This window comes from Oncorhynchus clarkii, chromosome 5 (genome assembly GCF_045791955.1).
Source record: "Oncorhynchus clarkii lewisi isolate Uvic-CL-2024 chromosome 5, UVic_Ocla_1.0, whole genome shotgun sequence".
Taxonomy (NCBI): Eukaryota; Metazoa; Chordata; class Actinopteri; order Salmoniformes; family Salmonidae; genus Oncorhynchus; species Oncorhynchus clarkii.
Window position 1 is genome coordinate 17,342,359 of NC_092151.1, and position 21,038 is coordinate 17,363,396.

The window sequence follows — 21,038 nt, forward strand, 5'->3', positions numbered from 1 at the left end:
TTGGACCATGTTAGTTTGTTGGTGATGTGGACACCAAGGATCTTGAAGCTCTCAACCTGCTCCACTACAGCCCCATCGATGAGAATGGGGGCGTGCTCGGTCCTCTTTTTCCTGTAGTCCACAATCATCTCAGTATGTACATATAACTACGAATAAAGTGACAGATGGTAAATTGTAGCAGCAGCGTATGGGATGAGTCAAAGTTTGTGCAAAAAGGGTCAATGCAGATTGTCCGGGAAGCTATTTAATAAACTATTTAGCATTCTTATGGTTTGGGTGTAGAAGCTGTTTGGCCCCAGTGACGTACTTGGCCATACGCACTATCCTCTGCAGCTACTTGCGGTCAGATGCCAGGCAGTTGCCATTCCAAGCAGTCAACATCAACGTCATTTGGCAGACACACTTATCCAGAGCGACTTAGAGGAACAATTAGGGTTAATTGCCTTGCTCAAGGGCACATTGACAGATTTGTCACCTTTCCTTTACTGGTAGTCTACCTGCCTCCCATAAGATGCTCTCAACGGTGCGGCAGTAGATCTTTTTGAGGGTCTGATGGCCCATGACAAATCTTTTCAGCCTCCAGAGATGGAAGAGGTGTGCTCGACCCTCCGTTTCTTTTTCCATGATCCTTTGTCTTGTTGACGTTGACAACAACCTCGCCCTCAATGTCAACAAGACAAATCAAATGTTATTTGTCACATGCTCCGAAAACAACAGGTGCAGACCTTACCGTGAAATGCTTACTTACAAGCCCTTAACCAACAATGCAGTTCAAGAAATAGAGTTTAAAAAAAGATTTACTAAATAAACTAAAGTTAAAATAGTAAAATACAAATAAAAAGTAACACAAAAATAACGAGGCTATATTTCAGGGGGTACCGGTACCGAGTCAATGTGCAGGGATACAGGTTAGTTGAGTTATTTTGTACATGTACTGTAGGTAGGGGAAAGAAATAACTGTAGAAGCAACATTATGTACAAAATAAGTTACAAACAATGTGAAAAAACAAACAAAATAGCACAGTTGGTTAGGAATCCATAAAACGGCAGCCATCACCTCCAGCACCATTATACAAAGGAGCTGATCATGGAGAAAGAAACAGAGGGTCGAGCCTGCCTCTTCCATCTCTGGAGGTTGAAAAGATTTGGCATGGGCTTTCAGATCCTCAAACAGTTCTACTGCTATAGGCTGTCTCATTGTTGTTGGTGATCAGGCCTACCACTGTCCTGTCGTCAGCAAACTTAATGATGGTGCTGGAGTCGTGCACGGCCACGCAGTCGTGGGTGAACAGGGAGTACAGACGGGGACTAAGTATACACCCCTGAGGGGCCACCGTGTTGCGGGTCAGTGTGGCAGATGTGTTGTTGCCTGCCCTCACCAGCTGGGGGAGTCCCGTCAGGAAGTCCAGGAACCAGTTGCATTGGGAGGTGTCCAGTCCCAGGGTCCTTACATACATCCTTACCTTAGTGATGGACTTGGAGGGCACTATAGTGTTGAACGCTGAGCTGTAGTCAATGAACAGAATTCTCACGTAGGTGTTCCTTTTGTCCAAGTGGGTAAGTGCAATAGAGATTGCGTCATCTGTGGATCTGTTGGGGCGGTGTGCGAATTTGAGTAGGTCCAGGGATATCTGTGATGATGATGTTTATATGAGCCATGACTAGCCGTTCAAAGCATTTCATGGCTACAGATGTGAGTGCTATGGAGTGATGGTCATTTAGACGGTTACCATGGCTATTTTGCGCACAGGGACTATGGTGGTCTGCTTGAAACATAGGTATTACAGAGAGAGGTTGAAAATGTAAGCGAAGACACTTAGAATAAAAATTATTTTATTTTATATGTTAGTATAGCCAGGAAACCTTTCCTACCTTGGCTGACATTAATCACAGTGATTTAGAACGTTTAAATAATTATAGAACCAGTCTAGAATATCACTGCAGACCAGTCATTTCCCCAGTTCCTTTTTTGTTCCCGCTATGGGTGGCGCTGTTTCCTTGTCTCTGGATTTTGGAGAAGACGAAAGGCAACTGAATTGAATCTATCTGAAGGAGGTGGAGTCTGAGGTGGGGAGGGAGAAGAAAGAGTGAGGGAAAAGGAGAAAAAAAGGAGAAAAAGCACACAACAGAAAAGGGGAGGACATAGGTGCAATTGCGTGAATATTGGTTGAATTACATTGAAGAAAATAGTTGCAGAGAGGAAGAAACCAAGATGATAACGCCCTACTTCCTACAGAATTTCTGGGTAGGTTCTGCTTTTGTTTATTTTCTTTACCCGGGTTAGTAGGCTAAATTGTTTAGCTCATATCCCCTATCAGTCCCGCAAGTGGATGTGACAACCGGACATTGAGACCTATTCCACAATTCGCTTAAACCCGATTCATGTGGGATCTTGCTGGTGAAATAGAAGTATCTGGGTCAACACAATGTGTTAACCCATTGCCCAGCTACTTTTCTCGGCGAATATTATTTTGCCCCCTGGATTGGGCCTCTGTGAATGCCATTTTACACGAGTGCTGAATTGAATCCACCCCTCGTCCGGTCAATTGGTTGAATGGCTGTCACGGAGTGTCTTGAAATGTTTATGTATTTTTTTCCGTGGAACCCATTGGGGGTTTGTAGTTGTCATTCATAATCTCTACGTGTCAATTTCTTCCGTAATGAAGTTTTAGTGAGAGTCCAGACGTTTTAGCAAGTGTGAGGGGGGGTTTCTGCTAGTTGATTGTAACAGTGTTGCAACATTTGCCAGAATAAGAATGGCTACTTGTATTCAGCAACCCAACAGCAGACTAAAAACTATGGGTGACAGGGTTTTCAGTTGTGTGGCTCCTTCCAGTTACTGTCGGGCTGCTGTCTCTGGCCTCGTTGGAAGCACAGCCTGTGGCACAGCTAAAGACTGAGCTGTTCAGAAAACTTTTAAGGCCATATGCTAATTATGTTCTCTGTCAGATCTTGTTGTGTGCTCTTGTTTTTGGGGGGATTATTTTTAGTATTATTATAATATTTGTTTTTTTCTTCAGTACTTTGGGTGTGAGAAGCGATTTTCAAATTAAATGTAGTATTGTTATTATGTAGACATTTTACTGTAACAATGTTGCAGTTTGCGTTACTGTGGAATGTCAGAACAATCAGAATGCATTCTCTCTTAGTGATCAGTTCTTTGTGGCTAAATTGTGAATGAACCTAGTTCCACTTAATTGATTATGTCATATGAAGATCTTTCCCATAAAGTTATTTTGCATGTCAAGTGACATGGTTTAATTAGTCACTTGTTAAAATGTAACCGCATTCTAAATGTTACTGAATTACTCATTTACTCCCACTTTCGAGGCTTACTAGATAAGTAGTTGAAAGGATAGGCCTATTTTCCTTTACTACAAAGCTATCTGTGTTCAAGATATTATGATATACAAGTGTGTAAATTCAGTCTCTGGGTATTCTATTTTACACCATGGGTCAACCATTTGCCAGATAACTTAAAATCTTGAATCCATATGTTAACTACTATTTGGTATTATAATGACTGCTTAGGCCCTAGGTGTGTACTAGGTGTGTACTAGGTGTGTACTAGGTGTGTACTAGGTGTGCTGTAGCCACTTGCTGCTTTATTGACAGCCTAGTCTTTATTACAATGGACTTTGACAGGTTCTGATTCATGACAAATTTACGTCACATACATATACAGTAGGCCTACCATAACATGACGTTTCCCTGACTGAAGGACACAGACAGAAAAGCAGACAGATGGATGGACGGACAGACGGTGCATGTCGGCAGGTAGCCTAGTAGTTGAGTGTTGGACTAGTAACCGAAAGGTTGCAAGATCAAATCCCCGAGCTGACAAGGTAAAAATCTGTCGTTCTGCCCCTGAACTGGCAGTTAACCCACTGTTCCTAGGCCGTCATTGAAAATAATAATTTGTTCTTAACTGACTTGCCTAGATAAATAAAGGTTAAATAGAAAGAAATGTAATGGTGTGTAATCACAGGTGGTTGTTCTTGCATTCCACAGATGTTATCTTGAGATCATACGGAAGTGGCAGCCATGTCATGCCAGTGTTGATGCCCTCTGTTATGTTTCATAACAATCATAACAGTCAGTCAGCTGGACTAACCAGACCCAGAAATGAGCTCCAGCTGAGGTGGAACTGTACAGTGGAGAGGAAGGAGGCCCAAAGTATGGGACACAGCACTGTGATTAGTCTGTGGTACAGTAAGCGATGACTGTACTTGATCACTATCAATAAGGCTTAATTCATGACAATAGAACTAGGCCTAATCTCGATGAAGATAATGTAGACACAAACCACTGACTTCATGAAGACCTTTTTAAATATATTTATTTATGTATTAGAGGAACCGGTACATGATACAAGGAAATTATTTTCAGAGAGAAGAGGAGAGCACAAGGTGTATTTTTACTCCTTACCAAGTTACAGTACATGGAAAGGAAGGAGGAAGAGTTCTAACTGTTATTAGCCTAATGTGTAATAGCCTACTACACTGACTGTACGCTACACAACTGATTGATCACTATCAAGTTTCTTAAGACATTTGCCCTTATCTTGATGTAGATAAAACAAAAATATATATATATATTTAGGCTAAATAAATGCCACTGACTTGTTGAAGACCTTTTTTGAAATATATTTGTACTGGACTAGGGAAACCGGTATATGATAGGAGGAAATTAAGTGAAGACAGAAAGCCACAAGGTGTGTTTTTACTCTGACACATCACAAGCACTCTGATGTTCTCAAGTTTATGTTCTCAGGAAGAAAGGATTTGATCATGTCTGGTCACACAATCAAAATAAAAGTCCAGCCTTGATCTCTTCAGAAAACATTAGGCCTAAGCTTGAATGTCTGTGTGTTCTGGTTAGTTTTATTTGTTTACTCTTGAAAGGCTAAAGGTCACAGATGTCTACTATATAATTTAGCCACAGCTAGCCAGTAAAATATAGGGCCTTTTTACCTAGTTTACTGAAATAAGCTCTGTGTCCAGAGAAACACCTCTGTTAGATAGTTAAAAAAAAAAATGATGACTGACTATGAACATTAATATAGTGCCTACCTCTTGTATAGTTAATCTAATTTAATAAGAGTGGTATCGTTGCAAAGCTTAAGCCATCTAAGGAAAAGGGGAGAGAAGATGTGATGTAGTTCATGTACTGTATCTTGAAGGCTGAGAGAGACTAAGAGCCCTGCTATCCTCTCATCTCTCAACCTACCCTCTGTGCTTAGATACAAGCCCCAAGATCACAGTGGAAGCAGAGATCAGCTGTGTGGTTAAGATGCAGGACACACACACCCTCTCATATACACATTTTACTGAATTTCAAATGTGGACACGGCAGCATCTCTTCCCTCAGCTAAATAGTAATGTAGAGCTGTCATGGTACAACAGGATGCGTGAGATAATTAGTTCTAGAATTTTGTAAAGCCCATATACTCTTCGTTCCAGTAACATGGATGGACCCAGAACTTAATTGAGCATCTGACCAATTACACAATACTTTAGTTTTGGGTTAACGTATATTACTCTCAGCTGAACAAACAAGTGTTTTAGGAATGAAGGAACACGGTCTCTGTGTGTTGCATCACTTGCTGTGTCACTGCTATGCTTCCCCTTCAATGGATGTGTTACCCACACACAGCAAGGACCTGTGTTTTAATCTGTTACCTCTTTCTATTCTGATTTGTAATCTTTTCTCTATATTCCCAGAAGGTTGGGTTGAGAGCGCACTACAGTGTTGTGTGTAGGCAGGGCCTGTGTGTGTGGTGAACTGTCTGTCCCCCTCAGTGTTTCATGGGAAAATAAGATGGCAGTGTGATAAGCAAATAGAGCGAAGAAGTCCAGCATCCCGGAGTCGCCTCTTCACTGTTGATGTTGAGACTGGTGTTTTGCGGGTACTATTTAATGAAGCTAGCTGCCAGTTGATGACTTGTGAGGCGTCTGTTTCTCAAACTAGACGCTCTAATGTACTTGTCCTCTTGCTCAGTTGTGCACCGGGGCCTCCCACTCCTCTTTCTATTCTGGTTAGAGACATTATTCTTTGTTCTGTGAAGGGAGTAGTACACAGCTTTGAACGAGATCTTCAGTTTCTTGGCAATTTCTCGCATGGAATAGCCTTAATTTCTCAGAACAAGCATAGACTGATGATTTTCAGAAGAAAGTTATTTGTTTCTTGCCATTTTGAGCCTGTAATTGAACCCACAAATGCTGATGCTCCAGATACTCAACTAGTCTAAAGAAGACCATTTTTATTGCTTCTTTAATCAAATAAGAAAAACCTCCTTCACTCATGCTGCCAAACACCCTCGTAAAACTGACTATCCTACTGATCCTTGACTTCGGCGATGTCATTTACAACAGCCTCCAACACTCTACTCAGAAAATTGGATGCAGTCTATCACAGTGCCATCCGTTTTGTCACCAAACCCCATATAATACCCACCACTGCGACCTATATGCTCTCGTTGGCTGGTCCTTGCTACGTATTCGTCGCCATACCCACTGGCTCCAGGTCATCTATAAGTCTTTGCTAGGTAAGACGCCACCTTATCTCAGCTCACTGGTCACCATAGCAACACCCACCCGTAGCACACGCTCCAGCAGGTATATTTCACTGACCAAAGCCAACACCTCCTTTGTCCGCCTTTCCTTCCAGTTCTCTGCTGCCAATGACTGGAACGAATCGCAAAAATCACTGAAGTTGGAGGTTTATATCTCCCTCTCTAACTTTAAACAACAGCTGTCAGAGCAGCTTACCGATCGCCGCAGCTGTACACAGTCCATTTGTAAATAGCCCATCCAACCAACTACCGCCCTCATCCCCATGTTTTGTTTGTTTTTCTGCTCTTTTGCACACCAGTATTTCTACTTGCACATCCTCATCTGCACGTACAGTTGAAGTCGAGAGTTTACATACACTTAGGTTAGAGTCATTAAAAATTGTTTTTCAACCACTCCACAAATTTCTTGTTCACAAACTATAGTTTTGGCAATCGGTTAGGACATCTACTTTGTGCATGACACAAGTAATGTTTCCAACAATTGTTTACAGACAGATTATTTCACTTCCAGTGAATTGTATCACAATTCCAGTGGGTAAGAAGTTTATATACACTAAGTTGACTCTGCCTTTAAACAGCTTGGACAATTCCAGAAAATGATGTCATGGCTTTAGAAGCTTCTGATAGGCTAATTGGCATAATTTGATTCAATTGGAGGTGTACCTGTGGATGTATTTCAAGGCCTACCTTCAAACTCAGTGCCTCTGCTTGATATCATGGGAAAATCAAAAGAAATCAGCCAAGACCTCAGAAAAAAATTGTAGACCTCCACAAGTCTGATTCATCATTTGGGGGCAATTTCCAAATGCCTGAAGGTACCATGTTTATCTGTACAAGCAATAGTATGCAAGTATAAACACCATGGGACCACGCAGCCGTCATACCATTCAGGAAGGAGACGCATTCTGTCTCCTAGAGATGAACGTACTTTGGTGCGAAAAGTGCAAATCAATCCCAGAACAACAGCAAAGGACCATGTGAAAATGCTGTAAGAAACAGGTACAAAGTATCCATATCCACAGTAAAATGAGTCCTATATTGACATAACCTGAAAGGCCGCTCAGCAAGGAAGAGGTCACTGCTCCAAAACTGCCATTAAAAAGCCAGACTAAGGTCTGAACTGCAAATGGGGACAAAGATTGTACTTTTTGGAGAAATGTCCTCTGGTCTGATGAAACAAAAGTAGAACTGTTTGGCCACCATGGCCATCGTTATGTTTAGAGGAAAAAGGGGTAGGCTTGCAAGCTGAGGGGGGGTGGCTGCGTCATGTTGTGGGGGTGCAATGCTGCAGGAGGGACTGGTGCACTTCACAAAATAGATGGCATCATGAGAAAAGAAAATGATGTGGATATATTGAAGCAACATCTCAAGACATCAGTCAGAAATTTAAAGCTTGGTCGCAAATGGGTCTTCCAAATAGACAATGACACCAAGCGTACTTCCAAAGTTGTGGCAAAATGCCTCAAGGACAACAAAATCAAGGTATTGGAGTGGCCATCACAAAGACCTGACCTCAATCCAAAAGAAAATTTGTGGGCAGAACTGAAAAAGCATGTGTGAGCAAGGAGGCCTACAAACCTGACTCAGTTACACCAGGTCTGTCAGGAGGAATGGGCCAAAATTCACCCAACTTATTGTGGGAAGCTTGTGGAAGGATACCCTAAAAGTTTGACCCAAGTTAAACAATGTAAAGGCAACGCTACCAAATAATAATTGAGTGTATGTAAACTTCTGACCCACTGGGAATGTGATGGAAGAAATAAAAGCTGAAATAAATCATTCTCTCTATACTGACATTTCACATTTTTTAAATAAAGTGGTAATCCTAACTGACCTAAAACAGAAATTTTACTAGGATTAAATGTCAGGAAAAGCTGCGTTTAAATGTATTTGGCTAAGGTGTATGTACATTTCCTACATCAACTGTATATCACTCCAGTGTAAATTGCTAAATTATAATTACTTCGTCACTATTGGCCTATTTATTGCCTTACCTCCTTCACTTGCACACACTGTATATAGATTGTTCTATTGTGTTATTGACTGTACGTTTGTTTATTCCATGTGTAACTCTGTTGTTTTTTCCGTACTGGTTTGCTTTATCTTGGCCAGGTCGCAGTTGTAAATGTGAACTCGTTCTCAACTGGCCTACCTGGTGAAATAAAAAAATAAATACAAATATTGGTCACATACACATGGTTAGCAGATGTTAATGGTCACATACACATGGTTAGCAGATGTTAATGGTCACATACACATGGTTAGCAGATGTTAATGCGCGTGTAGCGAAATGCTTGTGCTTCTAGTTCCGACAGTGCAGTAATATCTAACAAGTAATCTAACAATTTCACAACAACTACCTTACACACACACAAATGTAAAGGGATGAATAAGAATATGTACATATAAATATATGGATGAGCGATGGCCGTGCGGCATAGGCAAGATGCAGTAGATGGTATAGAATACAGTATATACATATGAAATGAGTAATGTAGGTTATGTAATCATTATATAAGGTGGCATTGTTTAAAGTGACTAGTGATACATTTATTACATCCAATTATTAAACTGGCTTGAGATTTGAGTCAGTATGTTGGCAGCAGCCACTCAATGTTAGTGATGGCTGTTTAACAGTCTGATGGCTGTTTAACAGTCCTGGAGGGCAGGTAGTTTGCCCCCGGTGATGCTTTGTGCAGACCTCACTACTAGAGGTCGACCGATTATGATTTTTCAACACCGATACCGATTTATTGGAGGACCAAAAAAAGTTGATACCGATTAATCGGACAATTATGTATTTTTTTATTTTTTTAAATGTATTTATTTGTAATAATGACAATTACAACAATACTGAATGAACACTTATTTTAATGTAATACATCAATAAAATCAATTTAGCCTCAAATAAATAATGAAACATGTTCAATTAGCTTTAAATAATGCAAAAACAAAGTGTTGGAGAAGTAAAAGTGCAATATGTGCCATGTAAAAAAGCTAACGTTTGAGTTCCTTGCTCAGAACATGAGAACATATGAAAGTTGGTGGTTCCTTTTAACATGAGACTTCAATATTCCAAGGTAAGAGGTTTTAGGTTGTAGTTAACTTAAAGTATAGAGGGCAGCATTTCCACTTGGATAAATAGCGTGCCCAATTTCAACTTCCTGCTACTCATGCCAAGAATATAAGATATGCATATTACTCATAGATTTCGATTGGAAACACTCTGAAGTTTCTAAAACTGTTTGAATCATGTCTGTGAGTATAACAGAACTCATGTAACAGGCAAAACCCCGAGGACTAACCGTTCAGAATTTTTGTTGTTGTTGAGGTGTCTGTCTGTTCAGTGATTTCTCATTGGGAAACGATATTTCTTAGGAACTTGTTTTCAGTTCCTACCGCTTCCACTGGATGTCACCAGTCTTTGGAATTTGGTTGAGGTTATTCCTTTGTGCAATGAAGAAGTAGGACCAACTAGGAACTGCGTAACACTGAGAGTTGCACAAGACTTGAAAAGTAGCTTGGTTTCTTGTCTTCCTGTATTGAACACCGATAGACCCGTCTTCAATTTGATCGATTTATTAACGTTTAAAAATACCTAAAGTAGTTTGAAATGTTTTGGCAATGTTTGAAATATTTTGTAGTGACGTTGCGCAGTTTTTTTCTGGATCAAACGCGCCAAATAAATGGAAATTTTGGATATATATGGATGGAATTAACCGAACAAAAGGACCAATTGTGATGTTTATGGGACATATTGGAGTGCCAACAAAAGAAGCTCATCAAAGGTAAGCCATGTTTTATATTTTATTTCTGCGTTGTGTAGCGCCTGCAAGGTTGAAAAATGCTACCCTCTTTGTTTACTGTTGTGCTATCATCAGATAATAGCTTCTTATGCTTTCGCCGAAAATCCTTTTTAAAATCTGACACGTTGGCTGGATTCACAACGAGTGTAGCTTTAATTTAGTATCTTACATGTGTGATTTAATGAAAGCGCTGCATTTTCCCTGGCTTTTGGCCAAGTGGGACGCAAGCATCCCCTAGCATCCTAGCGCTGCATTTTCCCTGGCTTTTGGCCAAGTGGGACGCAAGCATCCCCTAACCTATAAACAACAGCCACACTCGAAGCAGCGTTACCCATCGCTCCACAAAAGCCACGGCCCTTGCAGAGCAAGGGGAATAACTACTCCAAGTCTCAAAGCGAGTGACGTTTGAAACGCTATTAGCGCACACCCAGCTAATTAGCTAGCCATTTCACGTCGGTTACACCAGCCATTAGGCTGATAGGCTTGAAGTCATAAACAGCGCTGTGCTTGCGAAGAGCTGCTGGCAAAACGCATGAAAGTGCTGTTTGAATGAATGCTTACGAGCCTGCTGCTGCTTACCATCGCTCAGTCAGACTGCTCTATCAAATCATAGACTTAATTATAACATAATAACACACAGAAATATGAGCCTTTGGTCATTAATATGGTCAAATCCGGAAACTATCATCTCGAAAACAAAACATTTATTTTTTCAGTGAAATACAGTACCGTTCTGTATTTTATCTAACGGGTGGCATCCCTAAGTCTAAATATTCTTGTTACATTGCACAACATTCTTAACAACTTAAGATATGTCATAATTACGTAAAATTCGGGCAAATTAGTTCGCAATGAGCCAGGCAGCCCAAACTGTTGCATATACCCTGACTCTGCGTGCAATGAACGCAAGAGAAATGACACAATTTCACCTGGTTAATATTTCCTGCTAACCTGGATTTCTTTTAGCTAAATATGCAGGTTTAAAAATATGTACTTCTGTGTATTGATTTTAAGAAAGGCATTGGTGTTTATGTTTAGGTACAGTCGTCCAACGATTGTGCTTTTTTCGCAAATGCATTTTTGTTAAATCATCCCCCAGCATTGCATCGATTTATATGCAATGCAGGACACGCTAGATAAACTAGTAATATCATCAACCATGTGTAGTTATAACTAGTGATTTTATGATTGATAGATTTTTTTTTAATAAGAAGTTTAATGCTAGCTAGCAACTTACCTTGGCTTCTACTGCATTTGTGTAACAGGCAGGCTCCTCGTGGAGTACAATGAGAGGCAGGTGGTTAGAGCGTTGGACTAGTTAACTGTAAGGTGGCAAGATTGGATCCCCCGAGCTGACAAGGTGAAAATCTGTCATTCTGCCTCTGATCAAGGCAGTTAACCCACCGTTCCTAGGCCGTCATTGAAAATAAGAATGTGCTCCTAACTGACACTCTAGTTAAATAAAGGTATACAATTGCTGCCCAAAAATACCGATTTACGATTGTTATGAATAATTGGGGCCGATTTCAAGTTATCGGCCATTCCGATTAATTGGTCGACCTCTACTCACTACCCTCTAAGAGATTCCTGCGGTTGTGGGCGGAGCAGTTGCCGTACCAGGTGGTGATACAGCCTGACAGGATGCTCTCAATTGTGCATCTGTAAAAGTTTGAGTTTTCTGTGACAAGCCAAATTTTTTCAGTATCTTGAGGTTCAAGAGGCGCTATTGCGCCATCTTCACCACGCTGTCTGTGTGGGTGGACCATTTCAGTTTATCAGTGATGTATATGCCGAGGAACTTTACACCGTCTCCACTACTGTCCCGTCGATGTGGATAGGGGGCTGCTCCCTGTGCTGTTTCCTGAAGTCCACAATCATCTCCTTTGTTTTGTTGACATTGAGTGTGAGGTTATTTTCCTGACACCACACTCCGAGGGCCCTCACCTCCTCCCTGTAGGCTGTCTTGTCGTTGTTGGTGATCAAGCCTACCACTGTAGTGTCGTCTGCAATCTTGATGATTGAGTTGGAGACGTGCATGGCCACGCAGTCATGGGGGATCAGGGAGTACAGGAGAGGGCTGAGAACGCACCCTTGTGGGGCCCCAGAGTTGATGATCAGCGGGTTGGAGATGTTGTTCCCTACCCTCACCACCTGGGGGCGGCCCGTCAGGAAGTCCAGGACCCAGTTGCACAGGGCGTGGTCGAGACTCAGGGTCCTATGGTGTTAAATGCTGAGCTGTAGTCAATGAACAGCATTCTTACATAGGTATTCCTCTTGTCCAGATGGGTTAGGGCAGTGTGATTGCATTGTCTGTGGACCTATTGGGGCAGTAAGCAAATTGGAGTGGGTCTAGGGTGTCCGGTAGGGTGGAGGTGATATGGTCCTTGACTAGTCTCTCAAAGCACTTCATGATGACAGAAGTGAGTGCTACGGGGTGATAGTCGTTTAGCTCAGTTACCTTAGCTTTCTTGAGGACAGGAACAATGGTGGCCCTCTTGAAGCATGTGGGCACACCAGACTGGGACAGGGATTGATTGAATGTCTGTAAACACACCAGCCAGCTGATCTGCGCATGCTCTGAGGACGCAGCTTGGGATTCCGCCTGGGCCAGCAGCCTTGCGAGGGTTAACACGTTTTAAGTGTTTTACTCAAGTTGTCCACGGTGAAGGAGAGCCCACAGGTTTTCGTAGCGGACCGTGTCAGTGGCACTATATTGTCCTGAAAGTGAGCAAAGAAGTTGTTTTAATTTGTCTGGGAGCAAGACGTTGGTGTCTGCGACGGGGCTGGTTTTCTTGTAATCCGTGATTGAATGTAGATTGACATGCTGCTATCAATCCACGGTGTCTGGTTAGGGAAGGTTTTAATAGTCACTGTGGGTACAACATCAACGATGCACTTGCTAATAAACTCGCTCACCGAGTCAGTGTATACATCAATGTTGTTGTCTGAGGATATTCGGAACATATCCCAGTCCCCGTGATCAATGCAATCTTGAAGCGTGAAATCTGATTGGTCAGACCAGCATTGAACAGACCTGAGCACAGGTGTTTCCTGTATTAGTTTCTGTCTATAGCCTTGGAGCAATAAAATTGAGTCGTGGTCAGATTTGCCAAAAGAAGGGCGGGGAAGGGCTTGTACCCAGCTACAATAAATGCAGCCTCAGGATATATGTTTTCCTGTTTACATAGAGTTCAGGGACGTTGAGGTATCTGCTTGGGTGGGGGGGTATAGACGGCTGTGATTATAAGCGAAGAGAATTCTCTTGGTAGATAATGCGGTCGGCATTTGATTGTAAGGAATTCTAGGTCAGGTGAACAAAAGGACTTGAGTTCCTGTATGTTGTTATGATTGCACCACGAGTTGTTAATCATAAGGCATACACCCCAGAGAGATGATTGTTTCTGGCAGCACGATGCGGGATGAAACTGGGTGGCTTTACGGATTCTGATAACATATCCCGAGTGAGCCATGTTTCCGTGAAACAAAGAATGTAACAATCTCTCTGTAAGATAACCCTTGCTCGAATTTCGTCTACCTTGTTGTCAAGAGACTGGACATTGGCGAGTAGTATACTCGTGAGCGATGTGCCCAGCTACGGAGCCTGATGAGAAGACCACTCCGTCTGCCCCTTCTGTGGCGCCGTTGTTTTGGGTTGCCTACTGGGATCAGATCTATTGTCCTGGGTGGTGGTCCGAACAGAGGATCCACTTAGGGAAAGTCGAATTCCTGCTCGTAATTTTGGTAAGTTCTTCCTGGATGTATGTAATAATACTTAAGATTTCCTGGGGTAATAATGTAAGAAATAATACATTAAAAAAAAACTAAATACTGCATAGTTTCCTGAAGCGAGGCGACCATCTCTGTCGACGCCAACAGTTTTCAGCTGTGCTAACATAATTGCAAAAGGGCTTTCTAATGATCAATTATCCTTTTAAAATGATAAAATTGGATTAGCTAACACGACGTGCCATTGGAACACCAGAGTGATGGTGCTGATAATGGGCCTCTGTACGCCTATGTAGATATTCCATTTTAACAAATCAGCTGTTTCCAGCTAAAATAGTCATTTACAACATTAACAATGTCTACAATGTACTTCTGATCAATTTAATGTTATTTTAATGGACAAAAAAATATGCTTTTCTTTCAAAAACAATGATATTTCTAAGTGACCCCAAAGTTTTGAATGGTAATGTAAATGCAACATGCGTTAACAGAGTTACAGTTCATTTAAGGAAATCTGTCAATTGAAATGAATTCATTAGGCCTTAATCTATGGATTTGACATTACTGGGAATACAGATATGCATCTGTTGGTCACAAATACCTTTAAAAAAAAAAAGTAGGAACGTGGATCAGAAAACCAGTCAGTATCTGGTGTGACCACCATTTGCCTCATGCAGCTCAACACATCCCCTTTGCATAGAGTTGATCAGACTGTTGATTGTGGCCTGTGGAATGTTGTCCCATTCCTTCAATGGCTGTGCGAAGTTGCTGGATATTGGTGTGAACTGGAACACATGTCGAACACGTCAACCCAGAGCATCCCAAACATGCTCAATGTGTGACATGTCTGGTAAGTATGTAGGCCATGGAAGAACTGGGACATTTTCAGCTTCCAGGAATTGTGTACAGATCCTTGCGACATGGGGCCGTCCATTATCATGCTGAAACATGAGGTGATGGCGGCGGATTAATGGGTCTCGGGACCTCTTCACGGTATGTCTGTGCATTCAAATTGCCATTGATAAAATGCAATTGTGTTTGTTGTCAGTAGCTTATGCCTGCGCATACCTAAACCCCACTACCACCATGGGGCACTCTGTTCACGACATTGAAGTTTCCTAAAATGAGGCTGGAGGCGGCTTATGGTAGAGAAATGAACATTCAATTCTCTCGCAACTGGTGGACTGGTTTTATAGTCCCCAGCATAAGCTGCACCTGTGTAAGGATCATGCTGTTTAATCAGCTTTTTGATAATCCGTCCACCTGACAGGTGTGGCATTTCTTGGCAAAGAAGAAATGCTCACAAACAGGGATGTATACACATTTGTGGCTAAAACTTGAGAGAAATAAGCTCTTTGTGTGTTGGGGAAATTTCTGGGATCTTTTATTTCAGCTCATGAAACATGGGACAAATACTTTAAATGTTGTGTTTTTATATTTTTGTTCAGTGTATTAGACCACACACACACACACACACACACACACACACACACACACACACACACGGCATAGCTACAGTACCATAGCCTCTGCCCTCTTCCTCCCTGCAAAGAGCCACTGTCCAAATAATAAGGGCTGCCTTTGTTTGTCTTGCCTTTTATTTGTTCTCTTCCACTGAGCATGGACTATGTGGTCATCACAAAATATCATGGCAGACATCGGATAGGATAGCTCCTCTCTCTCCATGCTACTGTATTAGACACATGACAAATAACATGTGATTTAATCTCCAACTCTGTAGAAAGGAATAGCATGTTTTTGTTTTGGGTTGTAGCCATGAGGTTGAGTTGTGAGGTCAACCGACATGGGGCCTAGCCATGTGAGAGGAGAGCTGGAGGAATCTCTTCACTCTCCCCTGGCATCTGTGGTTAGGAGGTTTAGGTCAACATTGAGTTGGGTAACTTGGGTTACATGGGAAAGGCTACTTTCGGAGTTGAGTCAATTGATATTTTACCTCGTAAGGTCAATAACTAGCCAGAGTTTCTACTGGTCAGGTCACGTTGTTAGGGAAGCTCCTGGCCCAAGACAATTGTATCTGGGAGCACCTTGGAAAATCAGCTATTCATCTAATGACAGAATGGTTGATTTATGGGGGTGTTGTTGAGACGGTGGTAAAATATATAAGCCTAGAATGGAAGGAGCTTCATGATCATGTTGTGAATAGAGTACAACGAGGAGGAGGCCTCGCCCATAGACCAGCCTTCTGTTTCAGACAGGGGGGTTAGCTCAGTTTGTTCACAATGCCTGGAGGAGAAGGGGAGATGTCCTGTTTTTGTAGTGTGGCTAGATGGTAGTTGTACTTGCCATGATTATTGTATATGCGTAATAATGTTAATATGCCTCGCAGACATTCTGTAATCACACGACCATCGGCAGGCAGACATTCTGTCATCACACGACCATCGGCAGGCGGACATTCTGTCATCACACGACCATCGGCAGGCAGACATTCTGTCATCACACGACCATCGGCAGGCAGACATTCTGACAGTGTTATAAAGGCGTCTTGGTTTACACATGTTGTGAAAAGAGCCGAAGTTGTTAAACAATTTGTATGTTGATGTAGTGCCCATCACTTACTAATGTTTAAACCTCTGTGTTGAGAAGTTGTGTTTTTACTGCTGTCCCAGACAAGTTTTTGTTTTTGTCTACTCAACGCTTGTTTCTGACCGGGTTAAAGACTCAATCTGAGGGCTTCTAATCTCATTTTTGAGCAGTCCCAGTTGTTTTCAAACAGGTTTGATTTTATTGACACAATCTGCAATGCTCTTGTGTGAGATGTGCAACGACAAGTTTTCAGAAAGTGATCAGCAATAGCCAATGAGAGCTGGCCAGAGAAGAAGCCAGTGAGATGCTGACGTATCACATCACCCAGAATGTGTAGACTCTGGAGCAGGAGCTATGACTACTACTAGTATGCGTATTGTACTTGCCTTTAACCAAAGTGTCAAATCGTTACAGCTTTGAAGTTCACAAGCAATGTTATTCAATTCAAAACGTTGGCTAGATCTTTCAACTCTGTATGGCAAGCGTGAATGTCTAACTGAACCTTTATGAGGCTGCTTAGAGCCACAGCTCTTAGCTACGTTAAATCGTATCACATCATTGTTTGGTATAGAGAACCCTCACGACCAAGTGAAGAATCGTATTATGTGTGACACGTCTGTGGCAGATGGTTAGCTTGCGCAACACTATGTTGGAAACACAAAACAACTACAGGAAAGACAGTTGTTCAATGTGAGAGGCTCAGTGATGTTAGGATTTTGAAAGTCCTGTAGTGTACACTGGGCTTTTCTGCCACCACAGACACTGACCCTGGGCTTGTTCTAACATGAGCACCTGCGAATCTAAGGCCATGCTTGTGCTGCTGTTGTGGGAGTGGTAGCGAAGCAGCCTTTAATTTGCATGAAATTAACATATATTAATATGAGCAATTCCATGTTAACAGAATTACGCTTTGACTCAGCTTTTTCACTTTAAAATGTATACCAAACAAAAGCCATTGATTTCATATAGGGCTGTCCCCTACGTAAAAAATAATTGGTCAACCGAAAGTCGTCTGTTCTTTCTTCGACTAACTTCCTAACAACCAAACAATCGATCAGTTGACTAATTGCAGTCAGCCCTAATTTCAAAGTTTCATTCTATGCTCAAGGACTACCTTTAACAATTTCCACAGAAAAATGTAGTATAACTCATTTAGTGGAAGAACTGTGCAGATGCACACTTTGGAAACGGAATTACGGCAAAATCTCTCACGTTTTTATGTGACCACATTTTCCAAAAACTCTTATCAGCTCTGAATTAAGATTCAAAGATGTCTTTTAAAAGAAGGGGGTGTCTGCTCTGACATGGCACCTTGTGTTTTGGTTATTAAACTAGGCCTGCGGGAAGTGAAGTGGATTTAAACCTGGTAACAGAATTACATCATGGGTCTGTGATCTGTACAACACAGAAATGCATAATTATGGATATGAATGTCATTTCTCTTCATGTTTTAATAAGTTTGGACATCACATTGCAGCACAGTAGAGTGCAGTACAATACAGCACAATATACTGTACTATACTATATTTGTCTATACTGGACTGTACTCTAATGTGCTCTGCATACTGTACTGTGCTATCCAAACTTGTGAAACATGTGTTTATGATGGGTTCAGATTTGGTCCAGTCCGGTCCATCTGTAGACATTAACATCAAGGGTGGACTGACCAAATTTCAATGACTTTTCAATGTCCATGGATGTTAATAAATGGAAGGAGGAGGCTCATGGGTAGGTGTCAGTAAGAACTGGGAGAGGCTGTCCAGACTGTTTTAAGACAGGAAGAGGGGAAGAACATGTTATGAGCTGAACACTATGCCAGTGGAAGGGAAGACAGTAGCAAGTCACCCAACTGGTTTGTGACTTCCCATAGTAGCCAATTCAGTTGCAGTAATTCCGTAACTGATTTGGTAACATAATTACGAGTTTTAATTACGTAATATCACTATAACTAATTGGTAGGTCTACCATTACTTGTTACTTCTGTGAACTTTCAATATCCTCACTTCTCACGAGGGAGAGAAATTTGAAAATATCTTCAAGATATGTGGGGTTTAGGTAAAGATAAACAATTTCTCCAAAACTAATATGTGTTGATATTAGTTGACATGGGTCTTTACGTCAACATTATTTTGTTGTGATGTATTTCAGATACCGTAAGACTTTAATGTAGATGTTTTCTAATTTCCTAAAAATAAAGACTAATGACTTTCATTTTAAACCCAATTTGATGTGCTCCTATGAACCTCACATGTTGGTGCTCATGGGTCCTTTTTAAAAAGTGTTTTTTTTTTTTTCCATTTCTCCCCAATTTCATTATATCCAATTCTCTTGGCGGAATCGGGAGAGGCGAAGGTTGAGAGCCATGCATCCTCCAAAACATGACCTGCCAAGCTTCACTGCTTCTTGACACACTGCTTGCTTAGCCAGCCGCACCAGTGTGTCGGAGGAAACACTGTCCAACTGACAACCAAATCAGCTTGCAGGCGCCCGGCACGCCACAAGGAGTCACTATGATGAGACAAGGAAATCCCGGCCGGCCAAACCCTCCCCTAACCCAGATGATGCTGGGTCAATTGCGATTCAGGTGGCATTCTGTCCCTGCTCTTCCAAAGAGAAAGTTATGCATTTTTTTTGTTCACTGCAGCAATAGAGCGGTGTTTGAACAAGGGCTTCATACATTTTGTACAGACAAGGATGTTTTTCCATATCCTTCACTTGGTCAGTGTGGGACTGTCCACCTGGGTTTCAAGTACCGTTTGTCAACTGCTCTAAGGCTTCTTTTGGGTTCGTCACTGAATCACTTTCCACTACTAAAGAATCTCTGATCTGATGTTATCTGATCTAAATGTACACAAAAACAAGAGAATGCTCCTGGCCAAGCTCTAGCCTAGCGAGAGCGAAGAGAACCGGAGATTGCATTCTTGGCCTCTTTTGGGGCAATATTTATTTACACAGTGATGGGCATTGATGATTCAGGGAGTTGCCAAGGACTGTAGCGCTATTTATTTTCATGTGAAAAATAAACCATGTTTTGTTTTTCCACATCTTACGAATCAAATCATGAAATTTGGACGAAGATTCATCTTCTGTTCTGCTGGCTAATGTGCTCATTAGTCTGGTTGCTATTGCTAATTTTCTCTTATATTTTAGTTTGTCTGAGTTTCAAAGCTACCCTTTTCTGGTCCGGGGCTATAGTTCTGCTCTATGCACAGCAATTTCCTGTTTTCCTTTGTTTTCACTTGCCAAATCCATTTTATTCGCCATTGTGTACATTTCATGCTTGGCTCAAATGGTTGCTGCTATTGATGCTATTTGATGCTATTTCCCACAAATCAAATTTTGCATAATTTTTCGACCTAAAGCAAACGGAACAATTAACACAATGTTAGTGTTGCTCAGACAGATAATTGCTAAGACCAGAGAGAAAAGCCACAGGCCACCTCTTGTTAACTAAAGCATGTTTTGTGACTGGAATTAGTGTAATCATCAGAGTTCAGTTCTGTACTGTCTCTCTCACAAGGCATTGCCAAACCACTGTACCACCAGGTTTGGTACATACATAGGCATGCACACACGTGCACACACAGTAGGTAGAGAAAAGGTATACTGTAGCGTTATTGCAGTAGGAGGGGAAAGTGGAATAGACCAGTTCTAATCCCATCCATTTACATAAGCAGCAATTCCTCCATAAAGTAATAACTTCCACAGGATATGGAAAGTTGTAGTCTTATTGCTGACTACATGTGGTTATATTGGCATAGAACCCTGGCATAGAATGGCCTCTTTTCACAGGACATGGAGCAGCGTGGTGGTTGTTCCTCCCAGCCTTCAGTTAGATTTAGGATTCTGTCATAGACCTTAGTGTTGTGGACATAGGAGTGGTAGGACATTTTGATACACTACCGTTCAAAAGTTTGGGGTCACTTAGAAATGTCCTTGTTTTCCATGACAACATACATGAAATGAGTTACAAAATTAATAGTAAATATAGTCAAGATGTTGACAAGGTTATAAATAATGATTTTTAATTGAAATATTAATTGTGTCCTTCAAACTTTCCTTTTGTCAAAGAATCCTCCATTTGCAGCAATTACAGCCTTGCAGACCTTTTGGCATTCTCGTTGTCAATTTGTTGAGGTAATCTGAAGAAATTTCACCCCATGCTTCCTGAAGCACCTCCCACAAGTTGGACTGGCTTCTTACCTACCATACGGTCAAGCTGCTCCCACAAAAGGGTTGAGATCCGGTGACTGTGCTGGCCACTCCATTATAGACCGAATACCAGCTGACTGCATCTTCCCTAAATAGCTCTTGCACAGTTTGGAGCTGTGCTTTGGTTCATTGTCCTGTTGTAGGAAGAAATTGGCTCCAATTAAGCGCCGTCC

At 41.6% G+C, this 21,038-nt stretch overlaps 1 protein-coding gene across 5 annotated transcripts in view; it reads left to right on the forward strand.

Annotated features, from left to right (window-relative positions):
• The first annotated feature begins 2,044 nt into the window (after positions 1-2,044).
• Positions 2,045-21,038, forward strand: part of LOC139408467 (F-BAR domain only protein 2-like) — a 78,434-nt gene continuing 59,440 nt past the window's right edge. For 4 of the 5 annotated variants that reach the window (XM_071152393.1, XM_071152394.1, XM_071152395.1 and 1 more), the window contains exon 1: positions 2,045-2,245. In XM_071152393.1, coding sequence (XP_071008494.1) covers positions 2,213-2,245 — 33 coding nt within the window. In that variant the 5' untranslated portion in view covers positions 2,045-2,212. The remainder of the gene's footprint in view (positions 2,246-21,038) is intronic. The other variant, XM_071152397.1, reaches the window with a different exon arrangement.